The sequence below is a fragment of the Nycticebus coucang genome, chromosome 1, assembly GCF_027406575.1.
Source record: "Nycticebus coucang isolate mNycCou1 chromosome 1, mNycCou1.pri, whole genome shotgun sequence".
NCBI lineage: Eukaryota > Metazoa > Chordata > Mammalia > Primates > Lorisidae > Nycticebus > Nycticebus coucang.
Window position 1 is genome coordinate 165588598 of NC_069780.1, and position 15584 is coordinate 165604181.

The following is a 15584-nucleotide window of genomic DNA, read 5'->3' on the forward strand; positions in this document are numbered from 1 at the left end:
CGGGGGCCGGCGCGGGCAGTGACCGGTTCGGGCCCGTCTTCGGCCCCAGACCTGAGTCCTTTCCCGTCCCGCTTCTGTCCTCGCAGAACGCGTGGGACACCTCCAGGGGCCCCTTGGGATGTCCCCGTGGGTTGTCGCCCGGAGACGCCTGTGCTTGACTAGTTTGACGATAAATCAAGCGCTGAGGTATGGACGCGATTTCTTAGTTGCGTCCAACTAGTGCGTAGTTGTAATCACAGAAGAACTTGATTTATTCTCTTGAAATTACATGTGGGTACGTGCAATTTTTGTAGACTCAGTATATTAACTCCCTCTAACATATTTTGTGAAACGTGACTGAATGTATTTTTCTATCCCTTCTTCCATTAACTAATTGCACTTGTTTGGTGATGTTTATTATCTATCAGTGCTTGTTTTGACAGCCAACTCAGTATGTAGAAGTAACCTTTGCTACTGAACAGAAGATGATTATCAATGATCCAAAACTTGGAAGACCAGTCATCATCAAATCTTGTAGGGCCTGGCCCTTTTTGTTTTTGTTTTTTGACTCCCAGTGCAATTCCCAATCCTTTACATTTTAATTGCAAGTTATATTTAAGTATACATCTGGAGTATTTTAAAGCAAATCCGTGGCGTAAAAGCTCATGTATCTAGGAGAGGTAAGAGGTAAGAACTTTAAAAAAAGCATAATAAAATGACTACCCACCACCAAAGTTAACATTAATTCCTTGATATCATTGAGTATCCATAGAATCAATGATTTTCTTCTAACAGAACAATGATTGTATTCTGTTACGTTAGAATAGAATCATTGATAGAATCTAGCGATTATAATTGAATCATGTTCAGTTTTCCCTGATTATCTTTTTAAAAATTATAAATATTTCACATTTACAAATAAGTTGCAAGAATAATATGCAAAGTGTTTATATCTTACCCACACTTTATCCTTCTCTTTATACATGTGGTCACATACATTTTGTTTTGAACTATTTGAGAGTGGGTTGCATAGATCATGCCTCTTTCTCCCTTAATACTCAATATAATTTTCATTTCCTCAGAGCAATTATGTTCTTTTACAAAAATAAGAGTATAGTTATCAAACTCAGGACATTTAGTATTAATACATTACTTTTATCTGCCTATAGTTCATATTTTAATTTTGTCATTTGTCCCAATATTATCCTTGATAGCAAACTTTCTTTTCTGATATAGGAAACAGTTCAGGGTAGTATATTGCATTTAGTTGTCTTGTATAGTTAATCTTTAATTTGGAATAGCTCCTTAGCCTTAGTTTCTCATGACACTGACATTCTTAAGAAATTATATCTCACTATTTTGTATAATTTTCCTCTATTTAGATTTGTTTCCTCATTGATTTAGGTTTGGGCTTTGGGACTGGATACTGTGTAAGAAATGTTAAGTCCTTTTCAGGTGATCACATCCAGAAGAGCATGATGTCTGCCCCTTATTAATTAAAATGTTGTTCATGTTATTCTACCCTGTTATGTTTTGGGGGGTTTTACGAATTATTAAGTAACAGATACTTCCAGATTAGGTAAGTGCTTTGTTCCTTATCAGATTCCTCCCTTTCCCTCTGCATGATTTAACATCTATTGATGATTCTTGCGAGAAGCAGCTTTTACTATTTTATAGTTGCAAAATGGTGACTTTCCATATCTACAGTATGGTCATAATGATTAGTGGGTTTAGGGCATGTCAGCGCCCGTCACAAAATGCATCTGTTATAAAGTTCCCAGTCTTTCTTTCATCTAATAGTGTTGATTAGATAAAACCACTGATACAGTTGACTAAATTTGTTATTTCATTAGGAGCTGCACATAATGCTTTTTCTAAATTAAGATGCTCAGTAAATATTATGGGCTATTTATTACCATCCCTATTTATATCATCTTGGGACTGTTTTTATTTGTCATTGATATCTTAATAGACATGGAGATAAGATTAGAAATCTTGACATCGACAAGTATCAAGCAGAAAAAACCCTGGCCACGGGTCTCCTGGTTGGGACAGGTATGTTTTTCTTTTTTCATGCAATACCAGTATTACATATGTTGCATGTGTATTTTGCCCATAAGATATAGGCATGTTATATATAGTTTTCAGAAATAAAATATCTTTTGAAGGATCACCTGCCTGCACACTGAATAAGGTTTTTTGTATGTTTACTTTTTATTATAATAAGCAAGTTAATTTTTCTAGAAAGTTAAATGGTCTCTCTAGAACAGTGATTCTCAACCTTCCTAATGCCGCTGTGTATTTTCATTGTTACAAAGGGGTCACGACCCACAGGTTGAGAACCGCTGGACCAGCGGTTGAGAAAAGACTTTTACAGTAAAAAAATTTAAATAGGTTGAGATGGGAATATTTGATCTCCTGAACATTATCTCACCAGAACAGTCATTGGAGTGTTTCCTTGTTTGTGGTTTTCATGAGTGTGCTATATAAAGTATCCATAGCAGTAAAATAGAAGAGATAAGCCACAATACGTTAAAAATCAGTAATGCTCCCACTGGTACCTTTTAATAATAATAAAAAAAAATACAAATAAAAAAAATCAGGAATGCCATTCACAATAAATGGGATAGATTCCTCACTTAGGAAAAGTGGGAAACCCATAATACCCTCTTAGAATTTATAATGCTTATTGGAAAAAAGTATCAAGTTTCCAGTGAGAATTTATACCACTAATTAAGTGCCCTGGAAAAGGAGTTTTCAAACTTCAAAGTGCATCAGAATCATCTGGAGAGGTTGTTAAAGCATAGATTGCTGGGTCCCACTCCCAGAGTTTCTAATTCAGTAGGTCTGTGATGATGTTGGATAATTTGTGGGGGGAGTTTGTTGTTGTTTTTCTTTTCTTTTTTAATTAGTTAACTTTTTTCTTTATGTTTTTTAGAGACAAGGTCTTGCTCTGTCACCTAGGCTAGAGTGCAGTGGCTCATTCAATTCACTGCAACCTCAAACTTTTGGGGTTAAGTGATCCTCCTGCCTCAGTCCCGTCCTGAGTAGCTGGGACTGCAGGGGAGCATCACTATCTGTCTGGTTAATTTTTCTCATTTTTAATTTTTTATTTTAGAAATGGGGTATTGCTATATTGCCTACACTGGTTGTAAATTCCTGGCCTCAAGTGATCCTCCTCCTTCAGCCTCCCAAAGTGCTGGGATTATAGGTGTGAACTACCACTATTGGCTGATAAATTTTTCTCCTTATTGTCCTTTTTCTGACATACCTAAGGTAATTTGTATTTCTAACAGGCTCTCAAGTATTTTTTTTTTTTTTTTTAAGACAGAGTCCCACTTTGTCACCCTGGGTAGAGCGCCATAGCATTGTAGCTCACAGTAACTTCAAACCCTTGGGCTTGAGCAATCCTCTTGTCTCAGCCTCCTAAGTAGCATATAGGCACGGGCCACTATGCCTGGCTAGTTTTTCTGTTTTTAGTAGAAATGGGGTCTGGCTCTTGCTGCGGCTGGTCTCTAAACTCCTGAGCTCAAGCAGTCCACCTGCCTTGGCCTCACAGAGTGCTAGGATTATAGGTGTGAGCTACTATGCTCCATGTCTCAGGTGTTTCTGATGCTCCTGGCTCAACCATACTTTGAAAATCCCTGTCTTAGAACCTATGAAAACTAAGTTAATTCAAAAAAGCCTATTTTTTCTAGATGATAATAAATGATCAGAGGCAGGAGTGTATGAATTTTAGGAGTGATATCTATTTTAATCTAAGTAAATAATTTTTAAACTTGCTTGTACCACATTGAAATTGATAAGACCCAGGCACATTGTCAGATGTTGTCTATAGTCCTAGCTTCTCAGGAGTTGAGGTGGGAGGATCATTTGAGCCCGAGAGTTCTGGGCTGTAATTTGCTATGCTGATCAGGTGTCTGTACTTTTTTGGCATTGGTATGGTGACCTTCTGGAAGTTGAGGACCACCAAGTTGCCTAAGGTGGTGTGGACTGGCCCAGGTCAGAAATAGAACAGTTTAAAACTCCCATGCTGATCAGCAGTGGGATTGTGCCTGTGAATAGCCACTGCACTCCAGGTGGGCAACGCAGCCAGACCTCCAAGTTTTGGCTAGGAAAATTGGAAGGTACTCCTATAGTTGTAAACTTGAAAGAAATTTAGATGCAAAAATGGGTCACCTTATCTAGTAATTCTAACAAGAGATATTTTAAAATAAAATGAAAAATCTTCAGGTACTAGGGTATCAAACTTAATGTTCATTTTATGACATATTGGACAAATGTATAATCTTTCTTAAATGTCACTTTGTTTTCTGGGATCATTTATTTAGACAACAGGTTGAATTAACTTTTGGCACTTCTTAAATCCTTCGTATATTTCTTCTTTTAGGAAAATGAAGCGGTTTTTCTTTTGGATGATAAATTCATAAATGAAATTAATTTGCTATCAGGAAGGACGAAGAAGAAAATTCCTAGTCTGAAACCTTTGTTGAAGGATGTTATTGTGCTAACCACATCCAGTAATGGTTAAGTTATAACTAATATTTTTAAATTAACTGCATTTTTAATAACATAGGATAATATTAAGGAAAATATTAGATTCTAAGTATTGCATTTTGTTTCTGGAAACAGATGCCTGGTTAGGTGGGGTACTCACTACAGGAGAGCTTTTCCTTTGGAACAAAGATCAAGATTGTTTGAAAACTATACAAGTAACTGAAAAGCCTAAGGAAATGATTGAAGCTATAGTAGGTAGGAATTTTTGTTTAAAATAATTTAATAGGAGAAATAGGAAAAGAGGATGAAAAAATTTTCTCTATTGTCTTGAAAATACATGTTTTTGTGTTTCCATATATGTATATATGTGTATATACATACACATATATTTCATTTCTTAGTGATATTTATCTGTGATACCTACATTCAACTTGAAGAAGAAAATTCTGACATTCCAAACATTTTTCTGATAACAAGGGGTTCTTTTTTTTGAGACAGAGTCTCACTTTGTCACCCTCGGTATAGTGCTGTGGCATCACAGCTCACAGCAACCTCCAACTCTTGGGCTTAGGTGATTCTCTGGCCTTAGCCTCCTGAGTAGCTTGGACTACAGGCGCCCACCATGACGCCTGGCTATTTTTGTTACAATTGTCACTGCTGTTTTAGCTGGTCTGGGCAGGGTTCGAATTGGCCACCCTTGGTATATGGGGCCGGCACCCTACCCACTGAGCCACAGGTGCTGCCCAACAATGTGTTCTTAATATCGCATAATAACTACTTGATAAATGTTACTGTTATTTGTATTTTTATTACTAGTGCCTTAGTTTTGACATCCTAAATGATAACATCATTTGGTTTCTTAACTGGAAGAATAGGCAAATCATGTACGTTCTTGGGGCAATTCAGACTTTAAATGTTTAATTATTTTTTTCTTCTCCTTTTTCTTTTTAGTAAATTCATTGAGATTATACATGTTTATTTCTGGAAATGGGAAAAGAATTCTACTTGTAACACCTTCTGGATGCATATATCTTTGGGAATATTTAGAATTAAAGAATATCTTATCTTCTAAAAGCCTTTCTTTGGTGGGTCAGTGGTCCCAGGTTATACCTGAAGAAACAGCTCTTTTGCCTTCCTCTGAAGATAAAGAAGCGGTAGTCAATGCTGTTTTTATAAAAAATGAGGTAAAATGTAAATCAGGGTATTAGAGGAGTTGAAATCTCTGACTATAGGAACAGATACTATCTGTGAAGCTTTTTAGGAGAATGTGTAATGGCATAGCTTTATGTCTTTAGTAACCATTAAATGTCATAGAAATTATGAAATTTTTGTATGGAAAAGATATTTTTATATTTCTTGGGTCTTTTTTTTTTGAAGCAGAATCTCACTATGTTGCCCTCAGTAGAGTGCTATGGTGTCACTCTTGGGCTTAAGCGATTAGCTTGCCTTAGCCTCCCAAGTAGCTGGGACTACAGGTGCCCACCACAACACCTGGCTGTTTTTTGGTTGTAGTTGTCATTGTTTGGCAGGCCTGGGCTGGGTTTGAATCCACCAGCTCTGGTGTATGTGGCCAGCACTCTAGCTGCTGAGCTACAGGCGCTGAGCCTACTTTTTCTTTTATTTTATTAAGAGGTAGGGTCTCGCTCTGTCACTCAGGCTGGAGTAAAGTAGCCTGAACATAGCTCACTGCAGCCTCAAATACCTGGGCTCAAGTGATCCCCCTTTCTGAACCTCCCTAGCATTTAGGACTATTAGCCCACACAGTGCCTACCTAATTTAAAAAACTTTTTTTGGTAGAGATAGGGTCTCACCATGTTGCCCCAGAAAGGCACCAAACTTCGGGCCTCAAGTGATCTCCTACTTGAGCCTCCCAGAGTACTGTGATTTTAGGCATGAGCCTGGCCACATGAGTCGCATTTAAAAAAGATATTTATTAGGCCAGTTGCAGTGGCTCATGGCTGTAATGCTGGCTCCCTGGGAAGCCAAGGTGAATTCTCCAAGCTCAGAAGTTCAAGACCAGCCTGAGCAAAACTGAGACAGGAGTTCAAGACCAGCCTGAGCAAAACTGAGACAGGAGTTCAAGACCAGCCTGAGCAAAACTGAGACCTTTGTCTCTACTAAAAATTAAACTAGCCAGGCATTGTGGCAGTCACCTGTAGTACCAGCTACTCCGGAGGCTGAGGCAAGAGGATTGCTCAAGCCCAAGCATTTGAGGTTGCTGTGAGCTATGATGCCACAGCACTGCCCCCAGGGCGACAGAGTGAGACTCTGTCTCAAAAAAAAAAAAAAAAAAAACAACATAAACAGGACCTCAATGTTTTTAATTAATTTATGATGAGGAATATGTTTCTGTTTTTTTTAATCTTATTTTTGGATTAATTTTATACTAAAATATATTAAATTTATCTACAGTTATTTGGAGACTGCTGCTTCTGTTCATTTGCTTTTTATTCTGGGGAATGCCTGAAGTTAACATTTCTAGCAATTCGGTGGCATGAGAATATATTTACACCTACAAGGTAAGGTAAATGTTTCCTTCTTCCTCATTTCTGTCTTTTTAAAAACATTATCTTTTTGCCTATATTACACATAAAATTTGTAAATGTTTATATGAATTTCAGTTTCAGAGGCTTTACATTTCCTTTCTTTCTATCTTGCCAAATGTTTCATCTAGAAACGTTTTGTTTTTTGCTTTGTTTCTCTTAGAAATGAGAACATGTAGGGTGGCGCCTGTGGCTCAGTTGAGTAGGGCACCAGCCCCATATGCTGAGGGTGGCGGGTTCAAACCCAGCCCCAGCCAAACTGCAACCAAAAAATAGCGGGGCGTTGTGGGGGGCGCCTGTAGTCCCAGCTGCTCGGGAGGCTGAGGCAAGAGAATCGCGTAAGCCCGAGAGTTAGAGGTTGCTGTGAGCCGTGTGACATCATGGCACTCTACCTGAGGGCAGTACAATGAGACTCTGTCTCTACAAAAAAAAAAAAGAAAGAAAGAGAATTGAGAATGAGAATTTAAAATGAGAATTCTCATTTTAAATTGAACTGTGTATCAATTTAAAATGAGAACATGTAAAAGATAAGCTAGATTATGGCTTTACTTGTCTTAAGGCTATAAAAAATAACTACTTTGGAAAATAATTCAACTGAAATTTAAAAGGGGCATAACTATCTGGATTTACTATTGTATCTTTTAAACGCACAAGTGTTATTTTAAGTAATAATAGTTTTATTCTAAAAAGCCCAATAAGTTTGTAACACCAAATTAAAATGATCTCAAATTACCTATGAATAAATCTTGAAATAACTTTTCAAAAAAAAAGCCCAATAAGATAGAAAAAATGCATTCAAAACTTACAATTACTAATTAAGACTTACCATGAGCGTTTTTTTTTTTTTTTTTTGTAGAGACAGAGTCTCGCTGTACCACCCTCGGGTAGAGTGCCGTGGCATCACACGGCTCACAGCAACCTCTAACTCTCGGGCTTAACGCGATTCTCTTGCCTCAGCCTCCCGAGTAGCTGGGACTACAGGCGCCCGCCACAACGCCCGGCTATTTTTTTTGTTGCAGTTTGGCCGGGGCTGGGTTTGAACCCGCCACCCTCGGCATATGGGGCTGGCGCCCTACTCACTGAGCCACAGGCGCCGCCCACCATGAGGGTTTTTAATGTTTGTTTTATTTTTTATGTCAATAATACTTTATTAAGATATAACTTACATAAAGTTATAAAGTGAACAAATCTAAGTGTACAACTACATGGTCTTCAATAAATATGTACATCTGTATAACTATCAACTCAGCTCAATTGTAGAACATTGATACTATCTCAAAAAAGGGCCATTTTAATCTTTATAAAAGGATTCGATATGTAGAATATGTTTTTCTAAGCCTTTAATGGAAGCGGTGTATTTGGGGTTGACTGTGGAACATTGCTCTACTAACATAACTCAGATATTGAACTTATTTAACTAACTGGCAGCTGATCTTTGTGCCCTGGATGAAACTTCTGAATGGTCTCTAAGAAGTCTCCTAAGTATATATGTACATGTTGGAATTTGGGTGAACTTCTGCATTTTTTTTTTTTTTTTTTTTTTGTAGAGACAGAGTCTCACTTTATGGCCCTTGGTAGAGTGCCGTGGCCTCACACAGCTCACAGCAACCTCCAACTCCTGGGCTTAAGAGATTCTCTTGCCTCAGCCTCCTGAGTAGCTGGGACTACAGGCTCCCGCCACAACGCCCGGCTATTTTTTTTTTTGGTTGCAGTTTGGCCGGGGCCGGGTTTGAACCCGCCACCCTCGGTATATGGGGCTGGCGCCCTACTCACTGAGCCACAGGCGCCGCCCCGAACTTCTGCATTTTTTGTAATGAACTGTGTATCAATTTAAAAATTATACTTCCAATTTTTTTTTTTTTTTTTTTGCAGTTTTGGCCGGGGCCAGGCTTGAACCCGCCACCCCCAGTATATGGCGCCGGCGCCCTACTCTTTAAGCCACAGGCACCACCCTAAAAATTATACTTTCTATCTTTGATTATTTTATTACTTTCTTAGAGTATTGCCATACCATGTTCGTTGGGCACAACAAGAATGTCTTCTGTGTAGTCTTATTCCTAAATGTGAATCAGTGAAGTCAAGAGGAGCTCTAATTGCTGCCTTTTCCAGAGATGGCCTTACCCTGGCAGTAACTCTTAATCAGAAAGACCCCAAGGTCAGTAAATATAAACTGTCTTAGAAAATAATCTATATCAAGAGGGGTTTGACTCCAGTTTTGAGATTGTTTTTCCTTGAAGATGGTTTCTTTTTTTCTTAATACTATTTTACATTCTTTAAATTGGTGTTTTCTAGTCCATCTTGACATTGTGTATTGGTAAAGTTATTTAAATCAGCTCCTTTTTTTTGACACAGTTTTACTCTGTTGACCTGGAATCATAGCTCACAGCAACCTCAAACTCCTGGGCTCAAGTGGTCCTCTCTTCTCAACCTCCCAAGTAGTTGGGACTACAGGCACCAGCCACCATGCCCAGCTAATTTTTCTATTTTTAGTAGAGATGGGGGGTCCTACTCTTGGTCAGGCTAGTCTTAAACTTCTGAGCTCAGGCACTCCACCCGCCTCAGCTTCCCGGAGTGGTAGGATTATAGGCATGAGCCAATGTGCTCAGCTAGCTGCTATAATTTTCAAAAGTTAGCCTTTATAAATGAATAAAGAATAAGGGAAAAAGAGGAAAGAAGAGCAGAATAGTAACTGATGTTGTTACGGTGGGGTGTAAAAGAACAAAGGCAATAGGGGGTTAATGTTGTCTTGTCAGTTGGGAAAGAGTCCCTAGATAGTTTATTAATATAATTACAGATCTTGAGGTCTCCAGCATTGTAAGTGATGATTATAATAAAATAATTTTTATGATATTCTTTTTTTTTCTAGGCAACTCAGGTGTTATTTATAAACACACTGAATTTTGTTACCTTCTGTGGCAGTCTTAAAGGATGTAGTAATAAGAATCCTGTGGTTCCAGCTACCCTTATCAGGTAAGAACTCTTGGATTTCTAAGTAGTATTTTTCTTTTCTTTTCTTTTTTTTTTTTTTTTTTTGGTGTGGTTTTTGGCTGGGGCTGGGTTTGAACCCGCCACCTCCGGCATATGGGACCCGCGCCCTACTCCTTTGAGCCACAGGTGCCGCCCTTTATTTTCTTTTCTAATAGTCCAACAAGTTTAAGTCCTAATTATTCAATAGGTAACATTTAGATAGAAAATGTAACTTATTTATGGGGGCAGGACATGATTGCAAGAGGGACTTTACCTAGCAATTGCAATCAGTGTAACTGGCTTATTGTACCCTCAATGAATCCCCAACAATAAAAAAAAAAAAAAAAAAAAAAAAAAAAAAGAAAATGTAACTTATGTTCAGTTTTTGTGCTTGATAAATTCTAAAGGTTGCTGCTGGATGTGTGGTGGCTCACATCTGTAATTCCAATTGGCTTTGGGAAGCCAAGGCCAGAGGATTGCTTGAGGCCAGGAGTTTAAGGGGCAACACAGTAAGCCCCTAACTCTACCAAAAAAGAAAAAAAATTATCCAGGCATGGTAACACATGCCTATAGTTCTAGAGACTTGGGAGGCTGAGGTCGGTGAATTAGGTAAGTCCTGGAGTTCCAGGTTATAGTGAGCTATGATCAGGCCACTTAACTCCAGCCTGTGTGGGAGAGTGAGATTCTGTCTCTAAAAAAAAAAAAACAAAAAATTTTTGAAGGTTGCTTTGTGTAAGATTTGGTGGGGTAAAAGATACATGTACATATTTTCTTTTCTCTTTAATTTCTTTGTTGTCTTTGGAGGAATGTAATCTTGAGTAAGTAGAGAATTATTAGGCTTAAATGGAGAAGGTAAAAGAAAAGAAATCTAGATTAGAAAGACCACTATTTACTCCAACAGGCTGGGATGTTTATATCCTTTTATACAAAATTGATAACCTCTGCATATGCCATAGATGGCGATTTTTTTTTTTTTCTTAGAGTCCCACTTTGTGCCCTTGTTAGAGTGCATGGCATCATAACTTACAGCAACCTCAAACTCTTGGGTCTCAAGTGATCCTATTGCCTGAGCCTCCCTAGTAACTGGGATTATAGGCACCTGCCACAACATCCAGCTATTTTTTTTTTAGAGACCGGACCTCACTCTGGCTCAGGCTGGTCTCAAATTACTGAGCTCAAGCAGTCCACCTATTTCAGCCTCCCAGATTGCTAGGATTACAAGCGTGAGCCACTGCTCCTGGCCCATAAATAGTGATTTTGTATGCATATTAGCTACCACCAGGACCTATGTGGGATTATGGAGCAGAATGATTTCTTCTTCAAATTACTGATTTCTGAATACTTGTCCATGCCATTCTCTGAATTTCCCCAGTTTTCGGCCCCATCCATCTCTGCCTCTTTCTTTTCTTTCCCTCCCCACGTATTCCTTTCCAAAAGTATCAGTGATCTTAATTCAGTGGTCTGTTTGATTTAGATTGTCCATCATTTATATGAGGAGCTACTTTTTGTTCTCATGAAACATTAATATTACCAAATAGTTAAGCATTAATAATGGTGACAGCTTTGGGAAGAGGGAGAGTCAGCTATTGAGTGGGATTCTAGCCAGCTGTAGAGAAGACAGTCTGGGCCTTGAAATCTATCTAGTAGATCTTGGTTGTAAACTCCAGTAGTATTAAAATTCATTCTAATTAAAATGTGAGTTACTAAAAACTCAACTCTTTACAAAAGTATAGTATTTTCATTTTGTAGTTGCTTATGAATCTTAATTTCTTATTGGAATATTGTTGGGATAGATGTTCATGAAGAAACTCCTTGTTTTTAGGAAATAAAATACATTAAATGTATGTGGCAGTTGCCTACTATCCATTCTTTTGTCCTCATTTTTTAAACTGTCATACCTCTGCTTGGTATATAAGCCATTATAAATTGTCAAAGACATTGTAGAGAGTCCTTTCTAAACATGTTGTTTCTGTTTTTTTAGGTCCTACTGGGTAGCCGATATCAGCTGGACACATGATAGTCTTTTCTTGGCTTGTATGTTAAAGCGTGGTTCACTGGTTTTATTGACCTGCCAAGGTGAATTGCTAACATTAGTTACATTTGGTTGCTCTATAGAATTTGGGCCAGCAGAATTTATTCCTCTTCATCCACTGATAACGTATCGGTGAGACATTTGGATTATGTAAACTTGTTTATGGAAATTTTTCTTTTGTTATTTTACTGTATATTTTTTTAAATAATTTCATCTTTCAAATTGTCTTATTCTTTCTTAAAAGTCTGTCATCTCAATATCTGTCTCTTATTTATAGTTTTCTTCTATTTCTTTTTGTGGCTTAATCCTGATGAAAATTTGACATTGTGACTATGTAAGTATAAGTTATTCAAATATTAAGTATCACTAAAAATTTACCTTCTTTGATATAAAAATTAATAAAAGTATGATAGCATTTATTGTTATAAAATAATGACACTTAGACAAATTAGTAACTCAAAATTAACTTGACATATGGACATATCTACATTTTTTCCAAAAGAGAAAGAATTGTTGAAAATAAATAGATGACTTTAGAATTTGGCCACATTTCAATTTCTTTTTTGCACAGTTTTTGGCCGGGGCCAGGTTTGAACCCACCACCTCTACTATATGGGGCCAGGTTTGAACCCACCACCTCTACTATATGGGGCCGGCGTCCTACTCCTTGAGCCACAGTAGCTAGTTGGCTTTGGAGTCAGATCAAGATTCATACTTGTATGACTTTGGGTTAGTTACTCCTCTATTTTACTATGAAATCAGGGTGACAAAAATTGTCTCTTAGGATTGAGGGAATGAAGTAAGATAATACATAATTATAAATCATCCATTCTGGCTTAAAGTGCTCATGAACATTTGCTATTATTGATGTTTATTATATTATGTATATATGGCTAGAAATATAAACAGCTATTTACAAAACAGGAAAATTGGAAAAGACCTTTGAATGTAATCCATTCTTTTGCTTTACAGAAAGGAAACTGAGCTGAGGTGTGTCCTTGATTATGATTAGCAAAAAGTGATGCTTAATTTTTAGCAATAGATAATGCTAGTGGAAAAATTTGTCACTTCTGCCAGTGAAAGTATTTTTTCCATACTTCTATGGTCTATTTCATAATTGACTAGATTTTCTCCCATTCTTCTTTAAAAGTTAAATTTAAGGCCTTTCAAAATTGATTGTTTTTTTCTGATTACAAAAGTGTAATACATATTCTTTTTTTTTAAAGCTTAAAAATTAAATGTTATACAACTAAGTAATTTACAAAATGAAAGACTTGTAATTCTTTATCTTAGAGATAACAATTATTCACATTTTGTTGTATTGTCCTCCAAATTTAAAAAATATTTACTGAATAACAATAGCAATATTAGTTTCTTTTTTAAAAACAAGGTAAATGACATATGCTGTTTACTGTTTTCCTTTTTTGACTTAACATTATGTCTTATACATTTATCCATGTCAGGCATTATTTTCTTTCTTTTTTTTTTCTTCTGAGGCAGAGTCTCACTTTGTTGCCCTTGGTAGAGTATCATGGCATCATAGCTCACAGTAACCTCAAACTCTTGGGCACAAGCAATCCTCTTGCCTCAGCCTCATGAGTAGCTGGGACTACAAGTGCGTGCCACAGCACCTGGCTATTTTTTAAGAGTTGGGGTCTTGCTCTTGCTCCAGCTGGTTTCAAACTCGTGAGCTCAGGCAATCTACCCACCTTGGCCTCCCAAGTGCTGCAATTACAGGCATGAGCCACTATGCCTGGCCACATTTAATATTTTTGTATAAGTTTCATCTGCCTGTCTTTTCATCATTTGTAACTTTTGTTAGTTTGCTTTTTCTTTGGAAAAGTATGATTGTTTCCATTAAGATCTTACTGATTCTTGAATTTTGATGTTTGTTTACTAGACCACAGAAGTTGATGTTTCAAGATTCAAATAATTCTATAGACTCATCAGCTTCTGACAGTGACCCTATGAGACAGAGATTTTCCATAAAAGCACACTCACGGTTACCCTACCTCATTATTTCTGATGGATACATGATCACAACCCTACGGTTTCTTGATAAACTCTCTCCATCAGTACTCATGAGATCACTTCTACTTGATTCAACCCAGAGGCTTGAGAAAATATTACAAAGTGTAATATTGTCTAAGGTACAGTGCTTTTTTGTATCATTGGTCAATGTTGTTTTCTTTTTCTTTTCAAATTTAAAACTATGCTGATTTGAATTGTATATAGTTGTCTAAAGAATTTTTAATTGCTTATGACTGGATTGCAATTAATATTTTGCTCTTGGAAATTTTTTTTTCTATAGCCAAAGAGCAAAGAGCTGAACTTGCAATCACTGAATTCCCTGAGGTCTAGTCTGTTAAAACACCAAGGACATGAAAGTTCAGTTGATTCTACTGTGCCCAAATTCTTGGAGGCAGAAGAAACAGTGAAGTTAAATGAAAAAACAGCTGATTTTCAGGTACTTAGGAGCCACATTATATTTAGTTTGGATGAAACATTTTGACTTTATTCCTAGAAACATTTTTATTTTTCTCTTTTCAAAGGGAAAAGAAAACCAAAGTAATTCTAAGGTATTAAATGGCATTAAGTATCACTTTTTCTCTCATATTTTAGGATTTTGAAGCAGAAGAAAGTAATGAAGGCAGACAGTTTCCATACAGTTTATTTCCTTTTTGGAACCAAAAAAATGATCCACTGTTTAGTTGTGTCAAGGAAGGAAGATTGGAATTTGCATCTATGTTCGATACAATACATGCAAAAGATAATACTGAAGAGACAGATAGAACTGTTACAGAACTGCATTCCATCCAGAAAAATCTACTTGCAGCATGGACTATAGGAATTTCAAAACATGTGACAGAAAAAAATTTAATGTTAAATTACACAGTAATTTGTATCACTCATTTTTTCTACATTCTTCAATTTATAAAATGTCCTTTCCCCAAACTTGATCATATTTTAAATAAGAGCTCAGGATATAATGCATGGATACTTTGTGTCTTTCAACTTTTCCATCAGTGTTTATCAATTCAGTATTGGGATATAAGATACAAACAAGATATAGGACATTTGATAAAGCTAACCTCAAATACCATAAAGCTTCTGCTGATTCAGCAACAAAAGGGTCAGTTATTTTCAGAGAAACTTTTAGCCTGTTTTTATTTACTCAAAATGGTAGCTGACAATTTAAATGGTATATACACTCTTCAACCTGAAGTTGTTGTAACTTCAACTGATGGAAGTAGAACAATGGAAAAAGATTCACTGGTGGTACCTATTTTTCAAATGTTTCAAGACAGTGGCTCTCAGGAAAACTGGTCTTGGAATTCATCTTTCAAGATTCATCCTCCAGTAATAAATCTTGAGCAACAGCCAGGACACAGGTAAACTTACTTGTTGTAATATTAGGGTAGTATTGTATTTTAGATTTTTTACTTTTTAAAAAAATTGACGTAAAATTCACTATTTTAAAGTATTCAATTAAATGGTTTTCAGTTATAAGGGTGTGGAAACTATTAGGAATAATTCTAGAATAGTTTTTATCATTCCAGAAAGAA

The 15584-nt window shown here is 36.8% G+C and overlaps 1 protein-coding gene across 5 annotated transcripts in view; it reads left to right on the forward strand.

Moving 5' to 3' along the window:
- Window positions 1–1521: 1521 nt before the first annotated feature.
- The window catches only part of CPLANE1 (ciliogenesis and planar polarity effector complex subunit 1), a 148995-nt gene continuing 134932 nt past the window's right edge, over window positions 1522–15584 (forward strand). For all 5 annotated transcript variants that reach the window (XR_008380219.1, XM_053592040.1, XM_053592048.1 and 2 more), the window contains exons 1-11: window positions 1522–2034; window positions 4370–4505; window positions 4612–4731; window positions 5428–5660; window positions 6889–6995; window positions 9018–9174; window positions 9886–9989; window positions 11968–12150; window positions 13919–14168; window positions 14330–14485; window positions 14641–15410. Coding sequence is in view for 4 of the 5 variants with exons in the window: in XM_053592040.1 (XP_053448015.1) it covers window positions 1864–2034; window positions 4370–4505; window positions 4612–4731; window positions 5428–5660; window positions 6889–6995; window positions 9018–9174; window positions 9886–9989; window positions 11968–12150; window positions 13919–14168; window positions 14330–14485; window positions 14641–15410 (2387 nt within the window). In the remaining variant the exon portion in view is untranslated. The remainder of the gene's footprint in view (window positions 2035–4369; window positions 4506–4611; window positions 4732–5427; window positions 5661–6888; window positions 6996–9017; window positions 9175–9885; window positions 9990–11967; window positions 12151–13918; window positions 14169–14329; window positions 14486–14640; window positions 15411–15584) is intronic.